The 25,709-nt window shown below is 41.1% G+C and overlaps 1 protein-coding gene across 1 annotated transcript in view; it reads right to left on the bottom strand.

The window, feature by feature from the left end:
• Positions 1 to 11,815: 11,815 nt before the first annotated feature.
• LOC128640024 (uncharacterized) overlaps positions 11,816 to 25,709 on the bottom strand; it is a 54,018-nt gene continuing 40,124 nt past the window's right edge. Inside the window, exons 2-3 of the mRNA XM_053692326.1 lie at positions 24,283 to 24,386; positions 11,816 to 12,119 (exon numbers count right to left, since the gene is read on the bottom strand). Coding sequence (XP_053548301.1) covers positions 11,947 to 12,119; positions 24,283 to 24,386 — 277 coding nt within the window. The 3' untranslated portion in view covers positions 11,816 to 11,946. The remainder of the gene's footprint in view (positions 12,120 to 24,282; positions 24,387 to 25,709) is intronic.

Raw genomic sequence — 25,709 nt, 5'->3', positions numbered from 1 at the left:
TTGATTCCTCGCTTGTTATTTGACTTGTGGACTTTTTATTATTTTTTTGCTATTAACCTTTTAACGCCGTTATGCTGTTCTATTCCGTCATATTTACACTGGGCTTTAAAGCCGTTATGACGGAATAGAATGTCATATCAAACGGCTGTCCTGAAGCCTTCTGCGCTTCAAGGACTTGATCGCGGTCTGGAGGGCGTTCCTAGGGTTGTAGGGACGCCCCCCAGATGCGATCCAATAATTGAAATCTCGCGATCGTATGCACGATTGCGTAGTTTTAATTTTTCTACATCGGAACAGGTGTTCCGATGTAGACACTTTAACCCTGTCACGAAAGGGTTAATAAAGGTGTGATTATTATTATTTTTTTTATATATTTAATTTTTATTATTTTTTTTCATAACAAACAAATACAAAAACAAAAACATGTAAAGGCACAATTACATTGGTTCCAAAAGGCAAGGCTATATAGATTGTACAGCTGTAACTGAGAGTTATGAAGACTCTCATTTCTCATGACGGCAGTCCATGTGGAATTCTCTCTTTTCATTTGTGCTATAGTTCATGGCTATCCATCCTAATGGGGATTTCTTGAAGTTTACTTAATATTTGTAACAGTACCAACAGGATACCAAGGGTTAACACCAGGGAACAATGTCCTGCATAGGGAATCAGCAATTCACAACCCAGACAGTTTTCAGGTTTAAAACAGAATGTACTTTATTAAGGCTCATATGCCCAGTATTTATGCAGGTCTGACCCCCCAGAAGGGGGGTTGAAAGAATGTTGTACATTACTTTACTTAGGCAGATAACAACTTAAACACCAGACACGTTTGGCTTTTCTTATGACTAGGCGTCTGCTCTCTAGATGTGATTAAACAATGGAAGGTTTATCACTAACTTTAATGACAGTACACAATAGCTTCTTAAAGCTGAACACATCTATATAGCACACAATACAGCCTATAGACAACCTTTCTTACATTATAGTCCAGAAGTGGCTAGGTTTGCCACAATGCTCCCCCAGAACCAAGCCGGCATACACAGTCTGATCCCAACGGATCGGCTTGGGGATGTCCGGGGAAGTACTCACAGATCACTTTTCAAGTTCAGTTTGTCTGGACAACCCCTCGGCGTTACCGTTTTGTTTACCTGGGCGGTAATGGATGGTAAAGTCGAAGGGCTGCAGCGCCAAACTCCAGCGCAGCAGCCTGGCATTGTCCCCGGCCACACGGTTCAGCCACACCAACGGGTTGTGATCTGTGAGTAAGGAAAAAGGTTGTCCATACAGGTACGGCTGCAACTTTTTGAGGGCCCTGATTAAAATATAAAAGGTAACAGCAACTTGTAAGTAAACCAAACTAGGTTGTAGCTCCCCAAATAGGGCTTCAGCTACCGTCTCTGCATGGATGTTGGAGAGAGCAATGGCCTCGGGGTACCTAGTGGCGTAGTCCACCACGGTTAAAATGTACCTCTTCCCGAAGGGACTGGGCTTGGGTAGTCACAGGGTTAATATCAGCGGGACCCATGGGAGCATAGGCAGAAACAAGGGGGGCCAAGTCATTTCCAAGGAGAACATCGGCAGGTAAGTCCTTCTTGACCCCCACATTCACAGGTCTAGCGCCCACTCCCCAATCCAAATGTACCCTGGCAACAGGTAGGCGGAACACAGTGCCCCCTGCTACCCTCACAGCCACAGTGTCTCCAGTGTGCTGTTTCTCAGACACCAAGTTCTCTTGAAGCAAGGTCATGGTAGCACCAGTATCCCGTAGACCACTGACCTCCTTCCCATTCACTTTAACCCGTTGCCAGTTATTCCAGTGGGCAGCTTGCACGGGGTCGGCTTCATGTAGGCTGCCCCAGCATTCTGGCGCCTCTACGTAGCGGGCTGCAGGCTGAGAATTATGTGGGATTCCGCCGGCGGGTCTTCTCCAGGACTGTGCTTGGTTCGCTGCGTTTAGGGGACACTCTGGTCTTTTGTGCCCTAGTTGCTTACATCCAAAGCACCGAATAGGTTGTGAGTAGCCCCGCGAATTGAACCGGGCTCTCTGAGGGTAGTTCGTGGCCGGAGGCCGTGTGGTATAGCGGTGCGCCGGGGGTTGGTAACTGGCAGCTGCTGGGGTGACTGGGGGTCTGTACTCCACTCTAGCAGTGGGCAATTGGTATACTGCTCCCCCTGCCCCTCGTACTGCCATGGATCCGCCAGTGGGTGCTGTATCCGGCACCAAATGGGGAGCTATCAGGGTTAAAGTAGCTCCCGAATCCCGAAGTCCCTGGACCGACATCACCTCATGCAGAATTCCCAGGGGTTCCTCGGCTTGGGTGCTCAACAACTCATGAGCGGCTGGCTCCGTTTCGTAATGGTGAGCAGCCGCCCTTGGGGCCAGGTTCTGTCTGACCTGGTTCCAAGCTTGTCTGATCCGATTTTGGGTGCACTCACGTGCCATATGTCCCCACTGCTTGCAGGTGTGGCATTGTATATTCGCCCGTCCGTTGTATCGTGAGGGGGGTGGTGGATTCCCTGGGGCTGGGCGAAAAGGTGTCGCTGTGGGGGTGTTAGGCTGTAGTCCATGGTGCCTCCTGGCATCAAAATGCTGGTCTGCTAATCTGGCTGCTTCGGTTAAGGTGAAGGGTTTTCGATCTCTCACCCATTCTTGGGCTTCTGAGGACAAGCCGTTAAAGAATTGCTCCAACAGCATCAGTTGTCGCAATTCTTCCATGGTGGTAGCTTGGCTGGCCTGTATCCACCCTTGAGATGCTTGATCCAGCTTGTGGGCCCACTCTGCATGGGAATCTCTTTCTGGCTTGCGCAGGCCTCTAAACTTGCGCCGGTATGCCTCTGGGGTAATGTCATATCTTTCCAAGTTCGCTCTCTTCACTTTAGCGTAATCCTTGCTGTCCTCCCTGGGTACAGCGCGATACGCTTCCGCTGCCCTGCCGGCTAGCTTGCCTGCTAGTACCGGCACCCATACGGACTGCTCCAAATCATGTAACTCACACAGTCTCTCAAAATCCTGTAAATACCCATCGATCTCATCCTTCTCCTCACAAAACATTTTAAATGCATGGTATGGGATTTTGGGTCTTACTGGGTTGCTGAGTGCGTCCAAAATGGATTCTGCTCGGGAGGATGCATTCCGCGGACTGTGTGCCATCACGTACTCCTGCACATCTGCTATTACCACGGATAGCATATCCCGTGGTACAGGTTGGGGTAAAAATTCCAGCCTGGTCCTCATTTCCCTCTGGTATAGGGTCTCCTCCATGGCTGCTGGAGGCGTAGCGCAGCGAGCTCTGTCTCCCTCCATCAGCTCAGCAATTAATATAGCCTTGGGTTTGCTGCTGCCTATCTTTCCCCTGGCTTCTAGCAGTTCCTTTAACGTTTGTCTCTTTAGCTTAGAATAATCCATCTCCATTCACTTCGGTCCCTGGTACTCCTTCCATCTTAGTCAGTATTGTAGTAATCCCCCTCTTCCTGAGGTTACTGCCTTGTGTAGTTGCTCTTCTGGGCGATAAGGTTCATTCCGTCGCTTGCCACCAATTGTAACAGTACCAACAGGATACCAAGGGTTAACACCAGGGAACAATGTCCTGCATAGGGAATCAGCAATTCACAACCCAGCCAGTTTTCAGGTTTAAAACAGAATGTACTTTATTAAGGCTCATATGCCCAGTATTTATGCAGGTCTGACCCCCCAGAAGGGGGGTTGAAAGAATGTTGTACATTACTTTACTTAGGCAGATAACAACTTAAACACCAGACACGTTTGGCTTTTCTTATGACTAGGCGTCTGCTCTCTAGATGTGATTAAACAATGGAATGTTTATCACTAACTTTAATGACAGTACACAATAGCTTCTTAAAGCTGAACACAGTTAACTCCTTCAGTACTGACAGAAGGGTCTGTCACATCTATATAGCACACAATACAGCCTATAGACAACCTTTCTTACATTATAGTCCAGAAGTGGCTAGGTTTGCCACAATATTGGATGCCTAAGCTCTAGAATACAAGACTGCAATTTATAGAAACACCAGCCTTTAACAATGAGCATAAAATATAAGCCTCATCTTTACAGTGTCAAATAACTGAAGTATAAACAACTACAAAATCATAAATAAAAGAACCCTGTGCACTCGGATACATCTTAAGTTTTCCACTAAACCCATATATGACCATGTAGAGAATGGAAGTAAGAAGGAGTGTAATCTGTTGTATGATTAATTAGCTGACTACATGCGACTATGTCTTAGTTAAGCCCATATGTGAAAGACTCCCAGAGAAAGAGCATGTCATCAAAGAAGTCTAAGTTACCTACTTATAGATAATGAAATCTTTCTAACATTAAATCTGAATTAACCAATCTCCTCCATTCACTAATATTAGGTATTTTGGTAGATTTCCAGTATCTGGGAATCATTTGTTTTGCTGCGTTTATCATGATCTGAAAAAGCTGTCTGCGTATTTTACATGCTATCTGAGGTGTATGCTGAAGGAGAATCACCTCTGGGTTTGGGCTCAATTGAGTATGAAGTGCCAGATTGATATCTTTAAAGATCTCTAGCCAAAAGTTTTTAATAGGTCCCATCCCACCAAATGTGTTTCATATGCCCCACTTGGTCGCAGACCCTCCAGTACGTGCCAGAGCTTGTTTTGTATATATGCTTAAGTTTTGCTGGGGTCAGGTACCACCGCATGCAAATTTTAATATTTGTTTCTTTCGCACCTTAGGAATGGGCAGACTGTGCTAGTATTTTAAATCTAACAAGCCATTCCCTAGGCAATGTGTTTGAGGCCATTTCCTTGTCCCATACTACCGTAAAGGTGTGATTATTTTTGCACTTCTCGTCTCAGTCTGATTCTTGGCACCCTGACATTACGCAAGAGCCATAAATCCTGATGGTGCTAATAATCCACCTTTAACTGACATAATTTCCAGGATGGATGAACAGGATCACTGCTTGGATCAATTTGCACTAGCCCTGCAAACCCTGCTAACTCGCACTGCACATTTGGACCAAAGTGTCCCGCAAGTTATGGCTGCTCCTGTTTCTGCTGCTGCACCTAGTCCTACCAGGAGCATGTCCGGTTCTGCACCTCTACCTCAGCATTATGGAGGCAATCCTAATCAGTGCAGAGGGTTTTTGAACCAGGTGGGTATTTACTTTGAGATGTTACCTCAGGAGTTTCCCTCTGACAGAGCTAAGGTGGGATTTCTCATCTCGTTACTCTCTGACACAGCTCTTGCCTGGGCTAATCCCTTGTGGGAGACTAATAAACCTGTGATTTCAAATTACCCTGATTTTGTGGCCTCCTTTCGAAGGGTATTTGATGTTCCGGCTCGCTCCTCCTCTGCTGCTAAACGACTCATGTCCATTCAGCAAGGTACAAGATCTGTTGCTCAGTATGCCATTGAGTTCCGTACACTTGCCTCAGAGGTAGGTTGGAACAATGAAGCCCTTGTTGCCGCCTTCTTTCATGGGCTCTCTGATGCGATTAAAGACGAAGTTGCTGCTGAGAATTACCAGAGGATCTCAAGGCATTGGTGTCTTTTTTTATCCTAATTGACATAAGACTAAGTGAGAGGCCCTCTTTCAAGGAGCACTTGCGGAAGCCTCCTGTTCCGTTGTCTCCTATGTGTTTGTTCCCACCCATGCCTCCCTCTCCTCCCATGCCTCCTGGTCCAGAGTCACCAGGTACTGCTGAGCCAATGCAGTTGGGATTCACGCATCTCTCCGCAGCAGAGAGGGCCTTTAGGAGGAGGGAGGGGCTCTGCCTCTATTGTGGGTTACAGGGCCACCTTTTGAAGTCTTGTCCTACACAGCCGGGAAACGCTCACACCTAAGGTCCTGTCGGGGGCAGACCTTGGGTGGTTTATCCTCGTCCCCAGAACTGCTAAAGGAGAAACCTATGGTCACGGTTGTCCTTTCCTGGGTGAACTCCTCCATTGTCACCCAGGCTCTTGTTGACTCCGGTGCTACGGGCTATTTAATTGACAGTGCTTTTGTATCAAAGCACTCCATTCCTGTTTTGCCTCGGTCTGTTCCACTTGCTTTTGAGGCCATTGATGGCAGGTTTCTTCAGCCTGCACTCGTTACTCACGAAACTGCTCCGTTATCCATGGCTGTTGGGGCTCTCCATTTTGAAACTCTCCAGTTCCAGGTGATAAACTTTCTGCATTTTCCAGTTGTTCTGGCTTATCCCTTGCTCCAAAAGCACAATCCCAGTCTCGACTGGTGCAGGTCTGAAATTTTGTCGTGGTCTTCGCAATGTATTTCCACTTGTTTTCAGAAACCAGTTAAAGTCTTGTGCACTTCTTCAGTATCTCAAATGCCAGAGGAGTACCTAGACGTTTTTGACAAGGTACGTGCCGATACGTTGCCTCCTCACCGGTCTTACGATTGTGCCATAGACCTGCAACCCGAAGCCATTCCTCCTCGGGGCCGGGTTTACCCTCTGTCTGTTGTGGAGAATTGTGCTATGGAAGAGTATGTTGCCGATGCTCTGTCGCGGGGGATCATCCACAAATCCTGCTCTCCTGCTGGGGCTGGCTTCTTCTTTGTGAAGAAAAAGGGTGGCGAGTTAAGACCATGCATCGATTACAGGGGTCTTAATCGTCTTGCCATTAAGAATGCTTAGCCTGTTCCGCTCATTACGGAACTCTTTGACCACCTCAAGGGAGCTACGGTCTTTACTAAACTTGATTTGAGAGGAGCGTACAATCTCGTTAGGATCAAGCAAGGCCACGAATGGAAAACAACATTTAACACCAGGAGTGGGCATTATGAGTATCTTGTAATGCCCTTTGGCCTATGTAATGCTCCTGCTGTTTTCCAGGAATTTATTAATGATGTCCTACGAAATATGTTGCAACAGTGTGTTGTGGTGTACTTAGACGACATCCTCATACACTCACCCACACTTGACGCTCATCGTTCTGATTGTACACAGGTTCTTCAGAGACTACGTGAGAACAGCCTGTTTTGTAAACTCAAGAAATGTGAGTTACATCCGACTCAAGTAACCTTCCTAGGTTATGTTATCTCTGTTGCAGGGTTCTCCATGGATCCTGACAAGTTATCTGCAGTTCTGCAGTGGCCTCGCCCAGTTGTTCTCCGGTCTATTCAACATTTTTTGGGGTTCGCCAATTACTATAGAAAGTTTATTAAAAACTTTTCTTCCTTGGTCAAACCTATCACAGACATGACCCGTAAAGAGAATGATCCGCTCCATTTGTCACCTACTGTCATTAAGGCCTTTGATAGTCTTAAGACTGCCGTTGCTGCCGCTCTAGTTCTGGCTCATCCTAACCCTGTCCTGTCTTTCGTTCTTGAGGTTGATGCATCTAAGACTGGAGTAGGTGCCCTCTTGTCTCAATGTCCTACGCCTGACAGTTCCTTGCATCCGTGTAGTTTCTTCTCTAAGAAATTATCTCCAGCGAAGTGCAATTATGAAATTGGCAACAGGGAATTACTGTCCATAATTTTGGCACTCAAGAAATGGAGGCATCTTCTCGAGGGTACTAGCATGCCAGTGCTTATTCTTACTGACCACAAGAGTTTAACTTATCTATCTGAAGCAAAACGTTTGTCGCCTCGACAGGCCAGATGGGCGCTATTTTTGTCTCGGTTTAATTATGTGGTCTCCTACCTGCCTGGTAGTAAGAATGTTAGGGCTGATGCCCTCTCTCGACAATTTTCGCCTCTGTCCAAGGAGGAGTCTGTACCTACTCCAGTTATACCTCCTGACCATATTTTGGCTACCATACATACTAATTTGACTTCTCCCTTGGGGAAGGAGATCCTGGCTGCACAAACCAATGCACCTCCTGAGAAACCTATTGGTAAGTGTTTTGTTCCTGAGAATCTTCGAACTAAACTTTTGCACACTTACCACTATCCTAAAGCCGCAGGTCACCCAGGCAAGAACCAAATGAGTTGGTCTGTCACTCGACAATTCTGGTGGCCAGGTATTCGTTCTGATGTTGCTGCGTATGTTGCCTCCTGCTCAGTTTGTGCACAGAATAAGACTCCTTGACATCTTCCTGTGGGTCTTCTTCAACCTATTGCTAATGGTGAGCGTCCTTGGACACATCTTTCCATGGACTTCATTGTCGAACTCCCTGTTTCCAATGGCAATACTGTTATCCTTATGGTGGTTGACCGTTTTTCTAAAATGTCACATTGCATTCCCTTGAAGAAGTTGCCTACCGCTCAGGAGCTTGCTTCAATTTTTGCTCGGGAGGTCTTCCGTTTACATGGGTTACCTGTCATATAATTGTCTCTCCTTTCAGGATATAACAACTTACTATCGTTTACTGTGCCTTTAAGTCATTTGCCTTACCCTATTTAAACTCATTCCGGTTACCTTTCAGTGCTTGGTATTTTCCTCCTTGGAGCCTGTAACCTGATCCTCACTCTTGCCGACCTCGTTAGCAATCTCCAGCTGTCAGTCCTAGACAGATCCTTTGTACACTTCAGGGGTTTCCCTGCTACTTCCTGCTGCAACCTTGTGCTGTGACGTCACACGCCATTCTGTTTACTACGGACCGGGTGAGTCCTGTAAGCTAGCTCGTCTGCTGCATTTAACTCCTCATAAGGTACCCTATTAATGTTATTTAAAACGTATTACTACCTTATACTGTAGTGTGAACTCTGGGACTTTTGTGCAACTTATTTCTGAACCATTCCTGACTTTCCTGACTTTCCTTTCAACTGAAACACAGTAAGCTTACTATATAGTTCCTCATTATTCTTAGAATTGGTAAGTCTATCTTTTAAGTAATCTGCTGTGTATGTTGCGCCCATCAGCTATAGATTACTTTGAGAAGCATACCTAAATTAAGGAAGATATCCAACTTCACACTGTTCTCTCTTAACAATTGTTGAAGTATGATATCAACCACACACAATATATTTTTATCTAAGAGTAACTTATTTCTACAGTTGTGGTTCTTAAAACATATACTTTATTAAATGTTTTACAGGAAAGGAAACCTGCACTACATATAAAGTGTCATTCTGAAATAGGAATAGGAATTATTCTATCAGTATTTATTCCAATCCTACAATAACCTGTACTTATTGTTACATAATTGTTACATTACCCAAGGAGATAGTGTCAGACCGGGGTAGCCAGTTTTTCTCCAGATTTAGGCGTTCCTTTTGTGCTCAAATGGGGATCTAGCTTTCCTTCTCCTCGGCATATCACCCTCAATCCAATGGGGCTGTGGAATTGTCTAATCAAGCTCTGGAACAGTTCCTCCGTTGCTATGTCTCAGATCACCACAATAATTGGTCTGAACTGTTACCTTGGGCAGAGTTTGCTCATAATAGTGCTATTAATGCTTCCTCCAAGTTATCCCCGTTCATGGCGAATTATGGGTTTCAACCATCCTTGTTGCCTTTCATGTCTCAGGGTATTCCGGCTTTGGAGGAGCATCTCCGGCAACTCCGTTCCATGTGGGTGCAGATTCAGGATTGCCTTCATCGTTCTATGCAGCGCCAAAAGTTCCAGGATGTGTCTTATTATATGCTATGCATCATGTCCATGTTGGGGCAAACTGTTTTTGTGTATTTGTAAGTGTAAATTCCCTCAATAAAATTTTTTTTTTAAAAAAAAGTTCCAGGCTGATCGTAGGCGTCTGCCCGCGCCTTCCAACCAGGTTGGTCAGAGAGTTTGGCTGTCCTCCCACAACTTGAACCTTCATGTGCCTTGTAAAAAACTGGCTACCCTTTATGTTGGTCCTTTTCAAATACTCTGACGGGTTAATCCTGTGGCCTACACTCTTGACCTTCCTCCTGCAATGCGCATCTCCAATGTTTTTCATGTCTCCCTCTTGAAACCATTGTTTTTTAATCGGTTTACCACTGTGTTGCCTTGTCCCTGTCCTATATTTGTTGACAACCATGAGGAGTATGAGGTCAGCAGCATTATTGACTCTCGTATGTCCAGGGGCCGCGTACAGTATTTGGTTCACTGGAGGGGCTACGATCCAGAGGAGCGTTCATGGGTTCCCTCCTCTGATGTTCATGCTCCCGCCCTCCTCCGTGCCTTCCATGCCGGTTTCCCCAATAAGCCTTTTGTCCTCCCGCGGGGGAGGGGTCATTGAGGGGAGGGTACTGTCAGGGTTTTTTCCCTGTTTGTTTGCCATGTGCTGCTGGCAGCCATTTTACTCACCTCTCTTGCTGACTCTGTCTCACCTCTCGTGCATACTTTGTGATGCTGCTCATTTCCTGCACTTCCTTTTATGGCCAGACTGGTGTACTTCATCCATGTGAGACAGAATGCAGTCTCAGAATTGTGATGTCATCACTTATTATTTAAAGGGCCTCTGTTCAGTATGCTTTGCTCTTGCGTTGTCACAGACCTGTTTGTGAGAGCTCCTGTGTATTTCCTGGCTTTCTGACATCCCTCCTGGTTCCTGATCCCTGGCTTGTTCCTGACTCTGCTGTTCTCCTTGTTCCTGATTCTGGCTCGTCTGACTACTTGCTTTGGCTCCTGACTCGGCTCGTCTGACTATTCGCTTTGGCTCCTGACTCGGCTCGTCTGACTACCAGCTCTGGTTTTGATTCCTGGCTTGTTATTTGACTTGTGGACTTTTTATTATTTTTTGCTATTAATAAAGGTGTGCACTTCTCATCTCAGTCTGATTCCTGGCACCCTGACAATCACAGACTCTTATATGTATACACTGAACTCTTGTACGTGCTCAGTAGTAGCTGGTGCCTCAGTAAGTGCATATAACTGTATCATGTGACAATTATTAGCCAATCATAGACTCTTATATGTATACACTGAACTCTTGTGTATGCTCAGTAGTAGTGGCTGGTGCCTCAGTAAGTGCATATAACATATGTGACACAAGACCTGTCAGCAGGTACCTGCTGACAGGTCCGACGCTCAAACCGAAGCACTATCTGTCCTCTACATCCAGGCAAAAAAGAAGCTCGTCAGGGCATCCGGAAAAGTCCTGTATAAAGATCTTGTTTCTTTTTGTGGCAGAACATCGGGTAAACACTGCTATCCTAGGCGGCAGTGCAAGGTGGCAGAAACGCTGAGGATTGAAGAATTAGTACAAACATCACTGATCGAGTGTCCTCGGTGCGCTCACTCAGTGGCGCATAATCCCCTGACTGCCCTAGTGAAAAAGGATGATCTTCCTTAAAGGGACACTTAACCCAACATTTTTCTTTCATGATTCAGATAGAGCATGCAACTTTCTAATTTACTCCTATTATCATTTTTTCTTTGTTCTCTTGCTATCTTTATTTGAAAAAGAAGACATCTAAGCTAAGGACCCAGGCAATTTTTGGTTCAGAACACCAGACAGCATTTATCCACTAATCAGCAAGGACAACCCAGGTTGTGAACCAAAAATGGTCCGGCTTCTAAACTTACACTCTTGCTTTTCAAATAAAGATAACAAGAGAATGGAGAAAAATTGATAATAGGAGTAAATTAGAAAGTTGCGTAAAATTGCATGTTGTATCTGAATCATGAAAGATAAAATTTGGGTTCAGTGTCCCTTGAAGTCATTCTGAAGTAATTGATGACTCAGTCTGGTCATCAAAAGCCATACTGAAGTATGCAGATAGGCCAAAATATTTAATTGAGAATCTGAGATGACTCCAGTGTCATTCATTGGCTGTTCGTGCTTGGGAAGTAATCAGTAATCTGCTAATGATTCTGAAGTCATCACCCAGAATGTTTTAGCTTAGCTAATGACTTTACAAGACTGATGATGTCTGGTGATGTCTGATGATGTGCAAATGACTTCTTATGTAGTTTTATGATCATTAAATGACTGCAGGATGGGATCTAAAGTATTCCTGTTTGTCTTTATTTTTTGCCCCAGAGAACACAGAAACATAACGACCCCCACAATAAAAACAAAGCCTATGCTTGCTGGGTATCAGAGATATTAAGTCTGCATTAGCTCTGGTCTAAAATAAATTGGTTTTTAACATGGTCTTGATGAACTCATTCATGTCCACCGCTCTGTCACCATCCTGATCAGCTTCCTGTATCATTTCTGTGAGTTCTCGGTGTGAGAAGTGAATCCCCACCAGCCGAGAGACCTCCTGCAAGTCACTGATTGTGATGTGTCCGTCTTTATCTGTAGCCAAGAGAAAGAAATGTTGTTAGAGTCTGTGTTTAGGATGTTATTGCCATAATCATCAGGCTGATGAGGTTACATTGCAAACGTTAAACAGCTTTAACATATTCAGCTACGGAGCGTACAGGTTACTATTTGCTGCAGATTTACAAACTTCACCTGCATACTTAGAGAATATAATCAAAATTGTGAGAGAGATTCAGACACACCTGGAAACTCCACTGTCCCTCCCACTTTCTGAAACCTTCAGGTTTATTTCACATAGAACAAATACAAAGTGCGATGTAGTTTGTAAAAATACACAGAAATATTCAAAGTATGATCCAAAGTTGTTAAAGGTCCACAGAAACTTTCAAATCATAATCAGAAATAGTAAAATCTGAATCCTAAATTAACTGCTGTTTAGAGACTCTGAGGCCTAGATTACGAGTTTTGTGTTATGGTGCGGTACGGCTATTACCGCTGAAAAATTGGCCATTGCTCTGGAATGGCTGGTAACGCATATTGCGAGTCGCGGCGGTATAGCTATACCGGCGGTTTAGGGGTTAATAGGTTTAGTTTATTAGTTACGATGTGGGGGGCCGGTGGTTTAGGAGTTAATAGGTTTATTTAGTGTCGGCAATGTTGGGGAGCGGCGGATTCGAGGTTAATAACTTTATTTAGGTGTCGGCGATGTCGGAGGGCGGTGGATTAGGGGTAATAACTTTATTTAGCATTGGCGATGTCAGGGAGCAGCGGATTAGGGGTTAACTTTTATTAGTGTCAGTGATGTCGGTGAGTGGCGGATTAGAGGTGTTTAGACTAGGGATTTATGTTAGGGTGTTAGGTAACTATCTTTACCCCATAGACATCAATGGGGTTGCCATTTCGCGATCGCAGGTGTTAGTTTTCAGCTAACACTCTCTCTCCCCATTGATGTCTATGGGGGAAAGCGTGCACGAGCACGTAAACTCAGCCCTTGGCTTTTGTGCGGTATGGAGCTTTTGGCACCATAACGCACAGCACAAGGAGGTTTTTCAGTAACTTGTAATGACAGCGCTATTGAGAGTGCAATAAAACATTTTTTTTAGCATTAGTTACGCACCTTGTTTAGCGCACAACTCGTAATCTAGGGGGCATATCTATCAAGCCCTTTATGGAGCCTGACGGCTCGCCAGAAACACCAGCTATGAAGCAGCGGTCTAAAGACCATAACCTGTCCGCCTGCTCTGAGGAGGTGGACAGAGATCGCTGCAATTCAACCCCATCTTATTCGATCGGTTGATTGACACCCCTCCTAGCGGCCGATTGGCAGCGAATCTGCAGGGGGCGGCGTTGCACCCGCAGTTCACAAGAGCAATGCTCTCCGCATTCAGCGAGGTCTGTCGGACATGATCCGCAATTGTTTGACAGGCCTTTCATAAATAGGCCTCTAGGTGTAAATGCATTATAGGGACAGTCTAGTCCAAATTAAACTGTCATGATTCCAATAGGGCATTTAATTTTAAACCACTTTCCAATTTACTTTTAGCATCAAAATTGCTTTGCTCTCTTGGTATTCTTTGTGGAAAGCTAAACCTAGGTAGGCTCATATGCTAATTTCCACGTTGTTGATCTGCCTCTTATTTCAGTCCATTTTGCTTGTTAGACACTGCTAGTTCATGTGTGTCATATAGATAACATTGTGCTCACTCCCGTGGAGTTATTTAGGAGTCAGCACTGATTGACTAAAATGCAAGTCTGTCAAAAGAACTGAAATAAGGGAGCAGTCTGCATAGGCTTAGCTACAAGGTAATCCCAGAGGTACAAAGTGTATTTATATAACTGTTGGCTATACAAACCTGGGGAATGGGTTATAAAGGGATTATCTATAGTTTTAAACAATAACAATTCTGGAGTAGACTGTCCCTTTAAAGTGCAAAATAGGAACATGCAAAACTAAAAAGTAATAAAACCTAAAAGGACTGTAAATTACAGCAGAATTGCAAAATCATCAAGCGCATAATAAAAATACATTGCAATATTACATAAATGAGCAGTAGAATTTTTCTGACAAATTTAAAAATGTACTTCAATTTGTTGTATCATGTGACAGCAATCAGCCAATGAAAGCTTAAAGGGACACTAAACCATTTTTTTTCTATTCATGATTCAGATAGAGCAACTTTCTAATTTACTCCTATTATTAATTTTTCTTTGTTCTCTTGCTGTCGTTATTTGAAAAAGCAGGAATCTAAGCTAAGGAGCCGGCCCTTGTTTGGTTCAGCACCTGGGTTGCGCTTGCTGAATTGGTGGCAAAATGTAGCCACCAATCAGCAAGCACTATCCAGGGTGCTGAACCAAATATCAGTCAGCTCCTTAGCTTAGAGTCCTGCTGTATATTAGAAAGTTGCTTAAAATTGCTGTTCTATCTGAATCATGAAAAGAAAAAATTGGGGTTAGTGTCCCTTTAATGTATGTATATACTGAACTCTTGTACGTGCTCAGTAGTAGCTGGTGCCTCAGATAGTGTGCATATAACTGTATCATAGGACAGCCATCAGCCAATCACAGTCTCATATACGTATACTCTGTGAACTTTTGCACATGCTCAGTAGTCGCTGGGGCCTCAGAGTGCAAATAAAAAGACTACACATAATTAAATAATAGAAGTAAATTGGACTGACAGGACTTTCCTAGATCATCTCACCTAAGCTGCAAGGTTTTGTATATCAGGCACAGTATATACACACATATGTCTTGTATATAAAGCACAGTATATACACACACATGTCTTGTATATAAAGCACAGTATATACACACACATGTTTTGTATATCAGGCACAGTATATACACACACATGTATTGTATATCAGGCACAGTATATACACACACATGTCTTGTATATCAGGCACAGTATATACACACACATGTCTTGTATATCAGGCACAGTATATACACACACATGTCTTGTATATCAGGCACAGTATATACACACACATGTATTGTATATCAGGCACAGTATATACACACACATGTATTGTATATCAGGCACAGTATATATACACACACATGTCTTGTATATCAGGCACAGTATATACACACACATGTCTTGTATATCAGGCACAGTATATATACACACATGTCTTGTATATCAGGCACAGTATATATACACACACATGTCTTGTATATAAGGCACAGTATATACACACACATGTCTTGTATATCAGGCACAGTATATACACACACATGCCTTGTATATAAAGCACAGTATATACACACACATGTCTTGTATATCAGGCACAGTATATACACACACATGTCTTGTATATCAGGCACAGTATATACACACACATGTCTTGTATATCAGGCACAGTATATATACACACACATGTCTTGTATATCAGGCACAGTATATACACACACATGTCTTGTATATCAGGCACAGTATATACACACACATGTCTTGTATATAAGGCACAGTATATATACACACATGTCTTGTATATCAGGCACAGTATATACACACACATGTCTTGTATATCAGGCACAGTATATATACACACATGTCTTGTATATAAGGCACAGTATATACACACACATGTCTTGTATATAAGGCACAGTATATACACACACATGTCTTGTATATCAGGCACAGTATATACACACACATGTCTTGTATATCAGGCACAGTATATACACACACATGTCTTGTATATAAGGCACAGTATATACACACACATGTTTTGTATATCAGGCACAGTATATACACACACATGTCTTGTATATCAGGCACAGTATATACACACACATGTCTTGTATATCAGGCACAGTATATACACACACATGTCTTGTATATCAGGCACAGTATATACACACACATGTCTTGTATATCAGGCACAGTATATACACACACATGTCTTGTATATAAGGCACAGTATATACACACACATGTCTTGTATATAAGGCACAGTATATACACACACATGTCTTGTATATCAGGCACAGTATATACACACACATGTCTTGTATATCAGGCACAGTATATACACACACATGTCTTGTATATCAGACATAGTATATACACACATGTCTTGTATATCAGGCACAGTATATACACACACATGTCTTGTATATCAGGCACAGTATATACACACACATGTCCTGTATATCAGGCACAGTATATATACACACATGTCTTGTATATCAGGCACAGTATATACACACACATGTCTTGTATATAAGGCACAGTATATACACACACATGTCTTGTATATCAGGCACAGTATATACACACACATGTCTTGTATATCAGACATAGTATATACACACACATGTCTTGTATATCAGGCACAGTATATACACACACATGTCTTGTATATCAGGCACAGTATATACACACACATGTCTTGTATATCAGGCACAGTATATATACACACATGTCTTGTATATCAGGCACAGTATATACACACACATGTCTTGTATATAAGGCACAGTATATACACACACATGTCTTGTATATCAGGCACAGTATATATACACACATGTCTTGTATATAAGGCACAGTATATACACACACATGTCTTGTATATCAGGCACAGTATATACACACACATGTCTTGTATATCAGGCACAGTATATACACACACATGTCTTGTATATCAGGCACAGTATATATACACACATGTCTTGTATATCAGGCACAGTATATACACACACATGTATTGTATATAAGGCACAGTATATATACACACACATGTCTTGTATATCAGGCACAGTATATATACACACATGTCTTGTATATCAGGCACAGTATATACACACAGACATGTCTTGTATATAAGGCACAGTATATACACACACATGTCTTGTATATCAGGCACAGTATATATACACACATGTCTTGTATATAAGGCACAGTATATACACACACATGTCTTGTATATCAGGCACAGTATATACACACACATGTCTTGTATATCAGGCACAGTATATACACACACATGTCTTGTATATCAGGCACAGTATATATACACACATGTCTTGTATATCAGGCACAGTATATATACACACATGTCTTGTATATAAGGCACAGTATATACACACACATGTCTTGTATATCAGGCACAGTATATACACACACATACAGTGTGAGCAGTGAGCGGCTTTGAATGCCCGGCTCGGATGTGGTTTAGGCAAGAGATCCACCTTGTATGAGGCACAGTACTGCAGGAGGGAAACGCATCAGTGACACTATGCGCTCTTTTTGTAGGACCCGGTATGATCCGGTTGTGTCCTCAGGCGGCAACGGAATTCATATTGCTCAGAGCCTCTGAACAAGTACAAGTGTTTGACAGCAGCACATTTCTTCTACGCCCACGTCTGGGCAGCAAATTGCGAGAAGCCTTGGACGGCCGCAGGTTAAGCCCTTTGAATTACTGAGAACATTTGCTGACTGCATTACATATATTTTCTGCATGAACTCTGGCTAGAGGCTCCTCCTGAATACTTGTTACATTTAAAGTCATATTTGCCTATTCTGACACATTCTGTACAGTATATATACACACACATGTCTTGTATATCAGGCACAGTATATATACACACATGTCTTGTATATAAGGCACAGTATATACACACACATGTATTGTATATAAGGCACAGTATATATACACACACATGTCTTGTATATCAGGCACAGTATATACACCCACATGTCTTGTATATCAGGCACAGTATACACACACATGTCTTGTATATCAGGCACAGTATATACACACACATGTCTTGTATATCAGGCACAGTATATATACACACATGTCTTGTATATAAGGCACAGTATATACACACACATGTATTGTATATAAGGCACAGTATATATACACACACATGTCTTGTATATCAGGCACAGTATATACACCCACATGTCTTGTATATCAGGCACAGTATACACACACATGTCTTGTATATCAGGCACAGTATATACACACACATGTCTTGTATATCAGGCACAGTATATATACACACACATGTCTTGTATATCAGACATAGTATATACACACACATGTATTGTATATCAGGCACAGTATATACACACACATGTCTTGTATATCAGGCACAGTATATACACACACATGTCTTGTATATCAGGCACAGTATACACACACATGTCTTGTATATCAGGCACAGTATATACACACACATGTCTTGTATATCAGGCACAGTATATACACACACATGTCTTGTATATCAGGCACAGTATATACACACACATGTCTTGTATATCAGGCACAGTATATATACACACACATGTCTTGTATATCAGACATAGTATATACACACACATGTATTGTATATCAGGCACAGTATATACACACACATGTCTTGTATATCAGGCACAGTATATACACACACATGTCTTGTATATCAGGCACAGTATACACACACACACATGTCTTGTATATACGCACATGTTTTGTATATCAGCCACAGTATATACACACACACATGTATTGTAAATCAGGCACAGTATATACACACACATGTCTTGTATATAAGGCACAGTATATATACTCACACATGTCTTGTATATAAGGCACAGTATATATACACACACATGTCTTGTATATAAGGCACAGTATATATACACACACATGTCTTGTATATCAGGCACAGTATATACCCACAGATGTCTTGTATATCAGGCACAGTATATACACACACATGTCTTGTATATCAGGCACAGTATATACACACACATGTCTTGTATATCAGGCACAGTATATACACACACACGTGTATTTTATATAAGGCACAGTATTTACACACACATGTCCTGTATATCAGGCACAATATATATACGCACTTATTGTATATCAGTCACAGTATATATATATACACATGTCTTGTATATCAGGAACAGTATATATACACACATGTCCTGTATATCAGGCACAATATATATACGCACGTATTGTATATCATTCACAGTATATATACACACATGCCATGTATATCAGGCACAATATATATACACACATGTCTTGTATATCAGGCACAGTATATATACACACATGTCTTGTATATCAGGCACAGTATATATACACACATGTCTTGTATATCAGGCACAGTATATATACACACATGTCCTGTATATCAGGCACAGTATATATACACACATGTCTTGTATATCAGGCACAGTATATATACACACATGTCCTGTATATCAGGCACAATATATATACACACGTATTGTATATCAGGCACAGTATATATACACACATGTCCTGTATATCAGACACAATATATATACACACGTATTGTATATCAGTCACAGTATATATACACACATGTCTTGTATATCAGGCACAGTATATATATACACACGTATTGTATATCAGTTACAGTATATATACAATCAACAAAAGTAAAGCTGCAGGCACCAGTTTGAACAAATTTACGATCCTTTATTGGCAATAAAATTGTACATGGAAAAACGGGTTAGCAATTCTTGAACCCTTCAAGGCAACAAAGTGGATGGAGGTACTTCACGTACCCTGACGCGTTTCGGCTATTGCCGTAATCGTAGCTGAAGGGTATCTCTAACAAAGTTCTATTTAAGTCATAAAACACTTCATCATTGGTTAAAAACATACCACGTGACAAACACACCTCCACCTCCTTAATGATGTGAACGCCCCTGTATTGTGGTTGCTCTACTGGTTTACTATTACACTAAAAAGTTAACACTTTGTAATCCTATTGCTTGTCTCTTACACGTAAACTGGGCTATCTTACATATTACTATTCCTATTTATAACTAAGGGAAATGTTTCCATAATAACCTGTGTATCCAGAAAATCTCTCTCTTTGAAAGGAGAGCATCCCTATCCCTTCCTCTATTGTCGGTTTGTACCACTTCTATAGTCCATGAGAGGGATATGGGATCTTTACCATGTTTGTCTCTAAAATGACTAACTAGAGGTGTTGTTAATTTTCCTTGTTTGATGTTGTTTATATGTTCCCTGATCCTGGTCCTAACTTGGCGAGTCGTTAAGCCTGTGTATTGAATATTACATAATTCGCAGTTAAGTAAATAAATTGCATAAGAGGATCTGCAGTTAAAGAGCGCTCTGTGTGAAAAAAATTCACCAGTATAAGTGCTCTTGAACATTCCCCATTTTTACATGTTTGCAAGCTATACAGTTGCCATAACTGTATTTGTATACTCCTTTAAATCTTAACCAAGAGGAATCCCTTGATCTATTCTCTTTTAGCTGTGTAGGTGCTAGATGATTTCCTAACGTCTTTCCTCTTTTGAAGGCAAATCTGCACCCTTGTGACACCACCTGCACCAAATCATCATCTGCTTTTAGCATTGTCAGGTGTTTACGTATAATATTACAAATTTGATTGTACTGTTTACTGTATTGCGTAACAAAAGTTATCTGCTTACAATCATTGTCATTTCTGGGTACCTTAGCTTTGTCCTTCAAAAGATTTGTTCTGTCCTTATCCCTTACTTCCTTGCTAACTCTGTCTATTTCTTGTCTAGGATAACCCCTTTCTGAGAATTTCCTAGATAATTCCTTCTCATGTCTGGAATACTCAATGTCTCGGGTACAATTTCTCCTTACTCTAGTGAACTGTCCCTTAAGGACAGATCTGAATACTTGTTTAGGGTGACTGCTTTTGGCGTGTAGCAGGGTGTTCCCAGTAATGGGTTTCCTGTAAAGTTCAACCCTCACTTTTTGTGCCTCCTCTCCAAGGAGAGTTACGTCTAGATAATTTATCTCAGACTCCCCATATTCATATGTAAATTGGAGATTGGCATTATTTATATTCAAACTTTTTACAAAATCCTGGGCTTCCTCCCTGCTACCCTTCCAAATAATTAGCAAATCGTCTATATAGCGAAGATAATAGACAATGTTGTTCTTAAATTTATTGCTATCTCCAAAGATGTGGCACAGCTCCCACCAACCCATGTATAGGTTGGCGTAAGAGGGGGCAAATTTTGCCCCCATGGCTGTGCCACATCTCTGGAGATAGAAATCCGGTTCAAACACAAAGAAATTATGTGTCAATAAATACTCTGTTATTTTTAGTACAAACTTGATAAATATTGTGTCGTAAGTAGTGGATCTCCTGAGGAAGAAGGCTAGGGCCTCCAAACCACAATCATGTGGGATGGATGAATATTATCCTTTAACATCAATGGTTAACCAGCCATAGCCTTCTCCCCAGGTGATCTCTTCTATTAAACACCTGACAATGCTAAAAGCAGATGATGATTTGGTGCAGGTGGTGTCACAAGGGTGCAGATTTGCCTTCAAAAGAGGAAAGACGTTAGGAAATCATCTAGCACCTACACAGCTAAAAGAGAATAGATCAAGGGATTCCTCTTGGTTAAGATTTAAAGGAGTATACAAATACAGTTATGGCAACTGTATAGCTTGCAAACATGTAAAAATGGGGAATGTTTTCAAGAGCACTTATACTGGTGAATTTTTTTCACACAGAGCGCTCTTTAACTGCAGATCCTCTTATGCAATTTATTTACTTAACTGCGAATTATGTAATATTCAATACACAGGCTTAACGACTCGCCAAGTTAGGACCAGGATCAGGGAACATATAAACAACATCAAACAAGGAAAATTAACAACACCTCTAGTTAGTCATTTTAGAGACAAACATGGTAAAGATCCCATATCTCTCTCATGGACTATAGAAGTGGTACAAACCGACAATAGAGGAAGGGATAGGGATGCTCTCCTTTCAAAGAGAGAGATTTTCTGGATACACAGGTTAAACACCAGGGTCCCAAATGGTTTTAATTCTGAATTTGATCTAATAAACTACTGGTGTTGACCTGTGTGTCCAGAGAAAATGTTATCGACTATAAATTGTACAATAAGTACATTTATAAACCCTATTCTCCAATGAAAGATTATTCTTACCTTTGTATCTAAATGGATTATATTAACTTTAAATGTTTTTTATTTACATACAAATGTACAGTCGCAAATGCACAGCACACAATCAGGGAGAAAGACACACAGCTTGAGTATTCAATTTAATTCACGGAAGCAGTGTGTCCTTATCTGCATATAACACACTATATCCACTTCATTCTTAATGCCAATTGAGCAATACATTCAAGTGGTATACTATGTATAGGGGACAACCAATAGCAAGTGGTTATGGAAACATTTCCCTTAGTTATAAATAGGAAAAATAATATGTAAGATAGCCCAGTTTACGTGTAAGAGACAAGCAATAGGATTACAAAGTGTTAACTTTTTAGTGTAATAGTAAACCAGTAAAGCAACCACAATACAGGGGCGTTCACATCATTAAGGAGGTGGAGGTGTGTTTGTCACATGGTATGTTTTTAACCAATGATGAAGTGTTTTATGACTTAAATAGAAGTTTGTTAAAGATACCCTTCAGCTACGATTACGGCAATAGCTGAAACGCGTCAGCGTCAGGGTACGTGAAGTACCTCCATCCACTTTATTGCCTTGAAGGGTTCAAGAATTGCTAACCCGTTTTTCCATGTACAATTTTATTGCCAATAAAGGATCGTAAATTTGTTCAAACTGGTGCCTGCAGCTTTACTTTTGTTGATTGATGCTGAGGACACGAGTAAGGCACAGATGAACTTAATTTAACATACAGAGGCACACCTTATCCCCCGAGAAGAACGGCATCTGGGGACGCAAGCGGACACTTCCCCCAGCTCACCCGCCCCCCGCATTGACGTCACACATTGATCCAGCCGGAACCGGGAAGAAGGTTAAGAGGGTCACACACGTTGCAGTGCCACAGGTATTCCCGGTTCAGAGAACTGTCAAGAGGTGGCAGGTAAATAGTCAAGCGATTGACGTAAGATCCCCAGGACTGGCACCACGTATCGACGTAAGAAGTAAGTGTGAGTGTATATCCTTACTCTGTGTGTGACTGTATTCCGGACAAGGGAGACATCAAGTGAAAGTCTGTTTTTGAAGGAGGGGTGTTGGTTTGATATACACAAAGCCGTATGAGGGGTGAGAGACAAGGTTTTCTACACGTGATATTGTATGTACTACTAATACAGCAGGTGCTACATATGTTTGTTTGCTCATTACAGTATATATACACACATGTCTTGTATATCAGGCACAGTACATGCACACACATGTCTTGTATATCAGGCACAGTATATGCACACACATGTCTTGTATATCAGGCACAGTATATAAACACACATATCTCTTGTATATCAGGCACAGTATATACACACATATGCCTTGTATATTAGGCACAGTATATACACACACACATGCCTTGTATATCAAGCACAGTATATACACACACATGTCTTGTATATCAGGCACAGTATATACACACACATGTCTTGTATATCAGGCACAGTATATAGACACACATGTCCTGTATATCAGGCACAGTATATATACACACATGTCTTGTATGTCAGGCACAGTATATATACACACATGTCTTGTATATCAGGCACAGTATATATACACACATGTCTTGTATATCAGGCACAGTATATATACACACATATTGTATATAAGGCACAGTATATATGCACACATGTCTTGTATATCAGGCACAGTATATATACACACATGTCTTGTATATCAGGCACAGTATAGATACACACATGTCTTGTATATCAGGCACAGTATATATACACACATGTCTTGTATATCAGGCACAGTGTATATATATACACACATGTCTTGTATGTCAGGCACAATGTATATATACACACATGTCTTGTATATCAGGCACAGTGTATATATATACACACATATCTCTTGTATATCAGCCACAGTATATACACACACACACACATGTATTGTATATCAGACACAGTATATACACACACATGTCTTGTATATAAAGCACAGTATATATACACACATATCTCTTGTATATCAGCCACAGTATATACACACACTTGTCTTGTATATCAAGCACATTATATGCACACATATGTCTTGTATATCAGACACAGTAAATACACGCACAGGTCTTGCATATGAATGTGTAGTGCCAGGCAGGGCACCCTCTATGCCTATGGTTGTAAACAGACTTCAGCTGCTGGGCTCAGTCATCCTGAGACACTGTGGGAAATAGTGACATATGGATTCTTTTATATACAAGAAGCAACAAGTATGTGTGTACACACCTTGGTCAATGATGGAAAATGCTGTCTTCAGTTGTGTGTAGAAGTCTCTGGTTACTCCATGCCAATCTGCTACCAGTTGCTGAAATGCTCTGCAGTTTAGTCTTCTGGTAACGAAACACAAAAACATCACATAGTATCTATAGAACACAGGCTTGTTTGTATTATTAATACTGTAACATAATGTGCATATAATACCTGTGTGTGTGCATCATATAGTATTTATAGAACACAGGCTTGTTTTTATTATTAATACTGTAACATAATGTGTATATAATACCTGCGTGTGCATCATATAGTAGCTATAGTTCACATGCTTGTTTTTATTATTAATACTGTAACATAATGTGTATATAATACCTGTGTCTGCATCATATAATATATATAGAACACAGGCTTGTTTTTATTATTAATACTGTAACAGAATGTGTATATAATACCTGTGTCTGCATCATATAATAGATATAGAACACAGGCTTGTTTGTATTATTAATACTGTAACAGAATGTGTATATAATACCTGTGTGTGCATCATATAGTAACTATAGAATATAGGCTTGTTTTTTATTATTAATACTGTAACAGAATATGTATATAATTCCTGTGTGTGCATCATATAGTAGCTTGTCAGGGTATATGAAAATGTCAGTAGATAATACATATATATATATATAAAATAAAATAAGTATGCAATCTATCAAATATTAAATTTAAGCATGCTTATTTTATTGCTGATTACATTCTGTGTATTGCAAATCTGAGGTCAGACATGAGATGCCTTGTTGATTGCACATCAGACCCCCTCCCCACTCAATATGCTAAATTACATTTGCTTAGATCAAAATCCATGTATAATAAAAGCCCAAATAGGTAATGACCCCATGTAGAGATCACAGTCGCACTGTCTGCAATGACTCTTTGAAACTTAGCCTTTGAAACTCAGGAAAATAGTAATTAACACTTACTTGGCAATCAAAGTTAGGTCACAAATCGTCTAGGAAATTCTAAATACACATTATGAACACATGTCTATACGATAACTTTTAAATTCATTTTAAGTACAACTTATGTATAATTTTCAGTTAAGGTATACCTCAGTATGGTATAAATGTGTAATTGTGGATCTAAGAAAAAAAAATGCCTTACAGTAATATATTAGATACATATTTGCTGAATTTAATAAGTAGCTATATAATCAATCTAAAATGTTTAACTGTTTCAGAATAACAACATTGTTTCTTGCATTTCAGACCTGTGAGAAACCAATGTTGTCCAATGAAGTATATTATATCTGTGTTTTCATGCACTCAAAATAACACTATCAAGAGATGTACAAAGATGTGGGCTATATTTATATTGAAAAGGAATGAGACTCCAATAAGCATATTTTAACATAGAATTGATAATATACTCGTGTTTGATCTCAAATT

Source organism: Bombina bombina, chromosome 9 (genome assembly GCF_027579735.1).
Source record: "Bombina bombina isolate aBomBom1 chromosome 9, aBomBom1.pri, whole genome shotgun sequence".
NCBI lineage: Eukaryota > Metazoa > Chordata > Amphibia > Anura > Bombinatoridae > Bombina > Bombina bombina.
The sequence above is the reverse complement of the archived record's forward strand: the minus strand, read 5'-3'. Positions and strand labels throughout refer to the sequence as shown.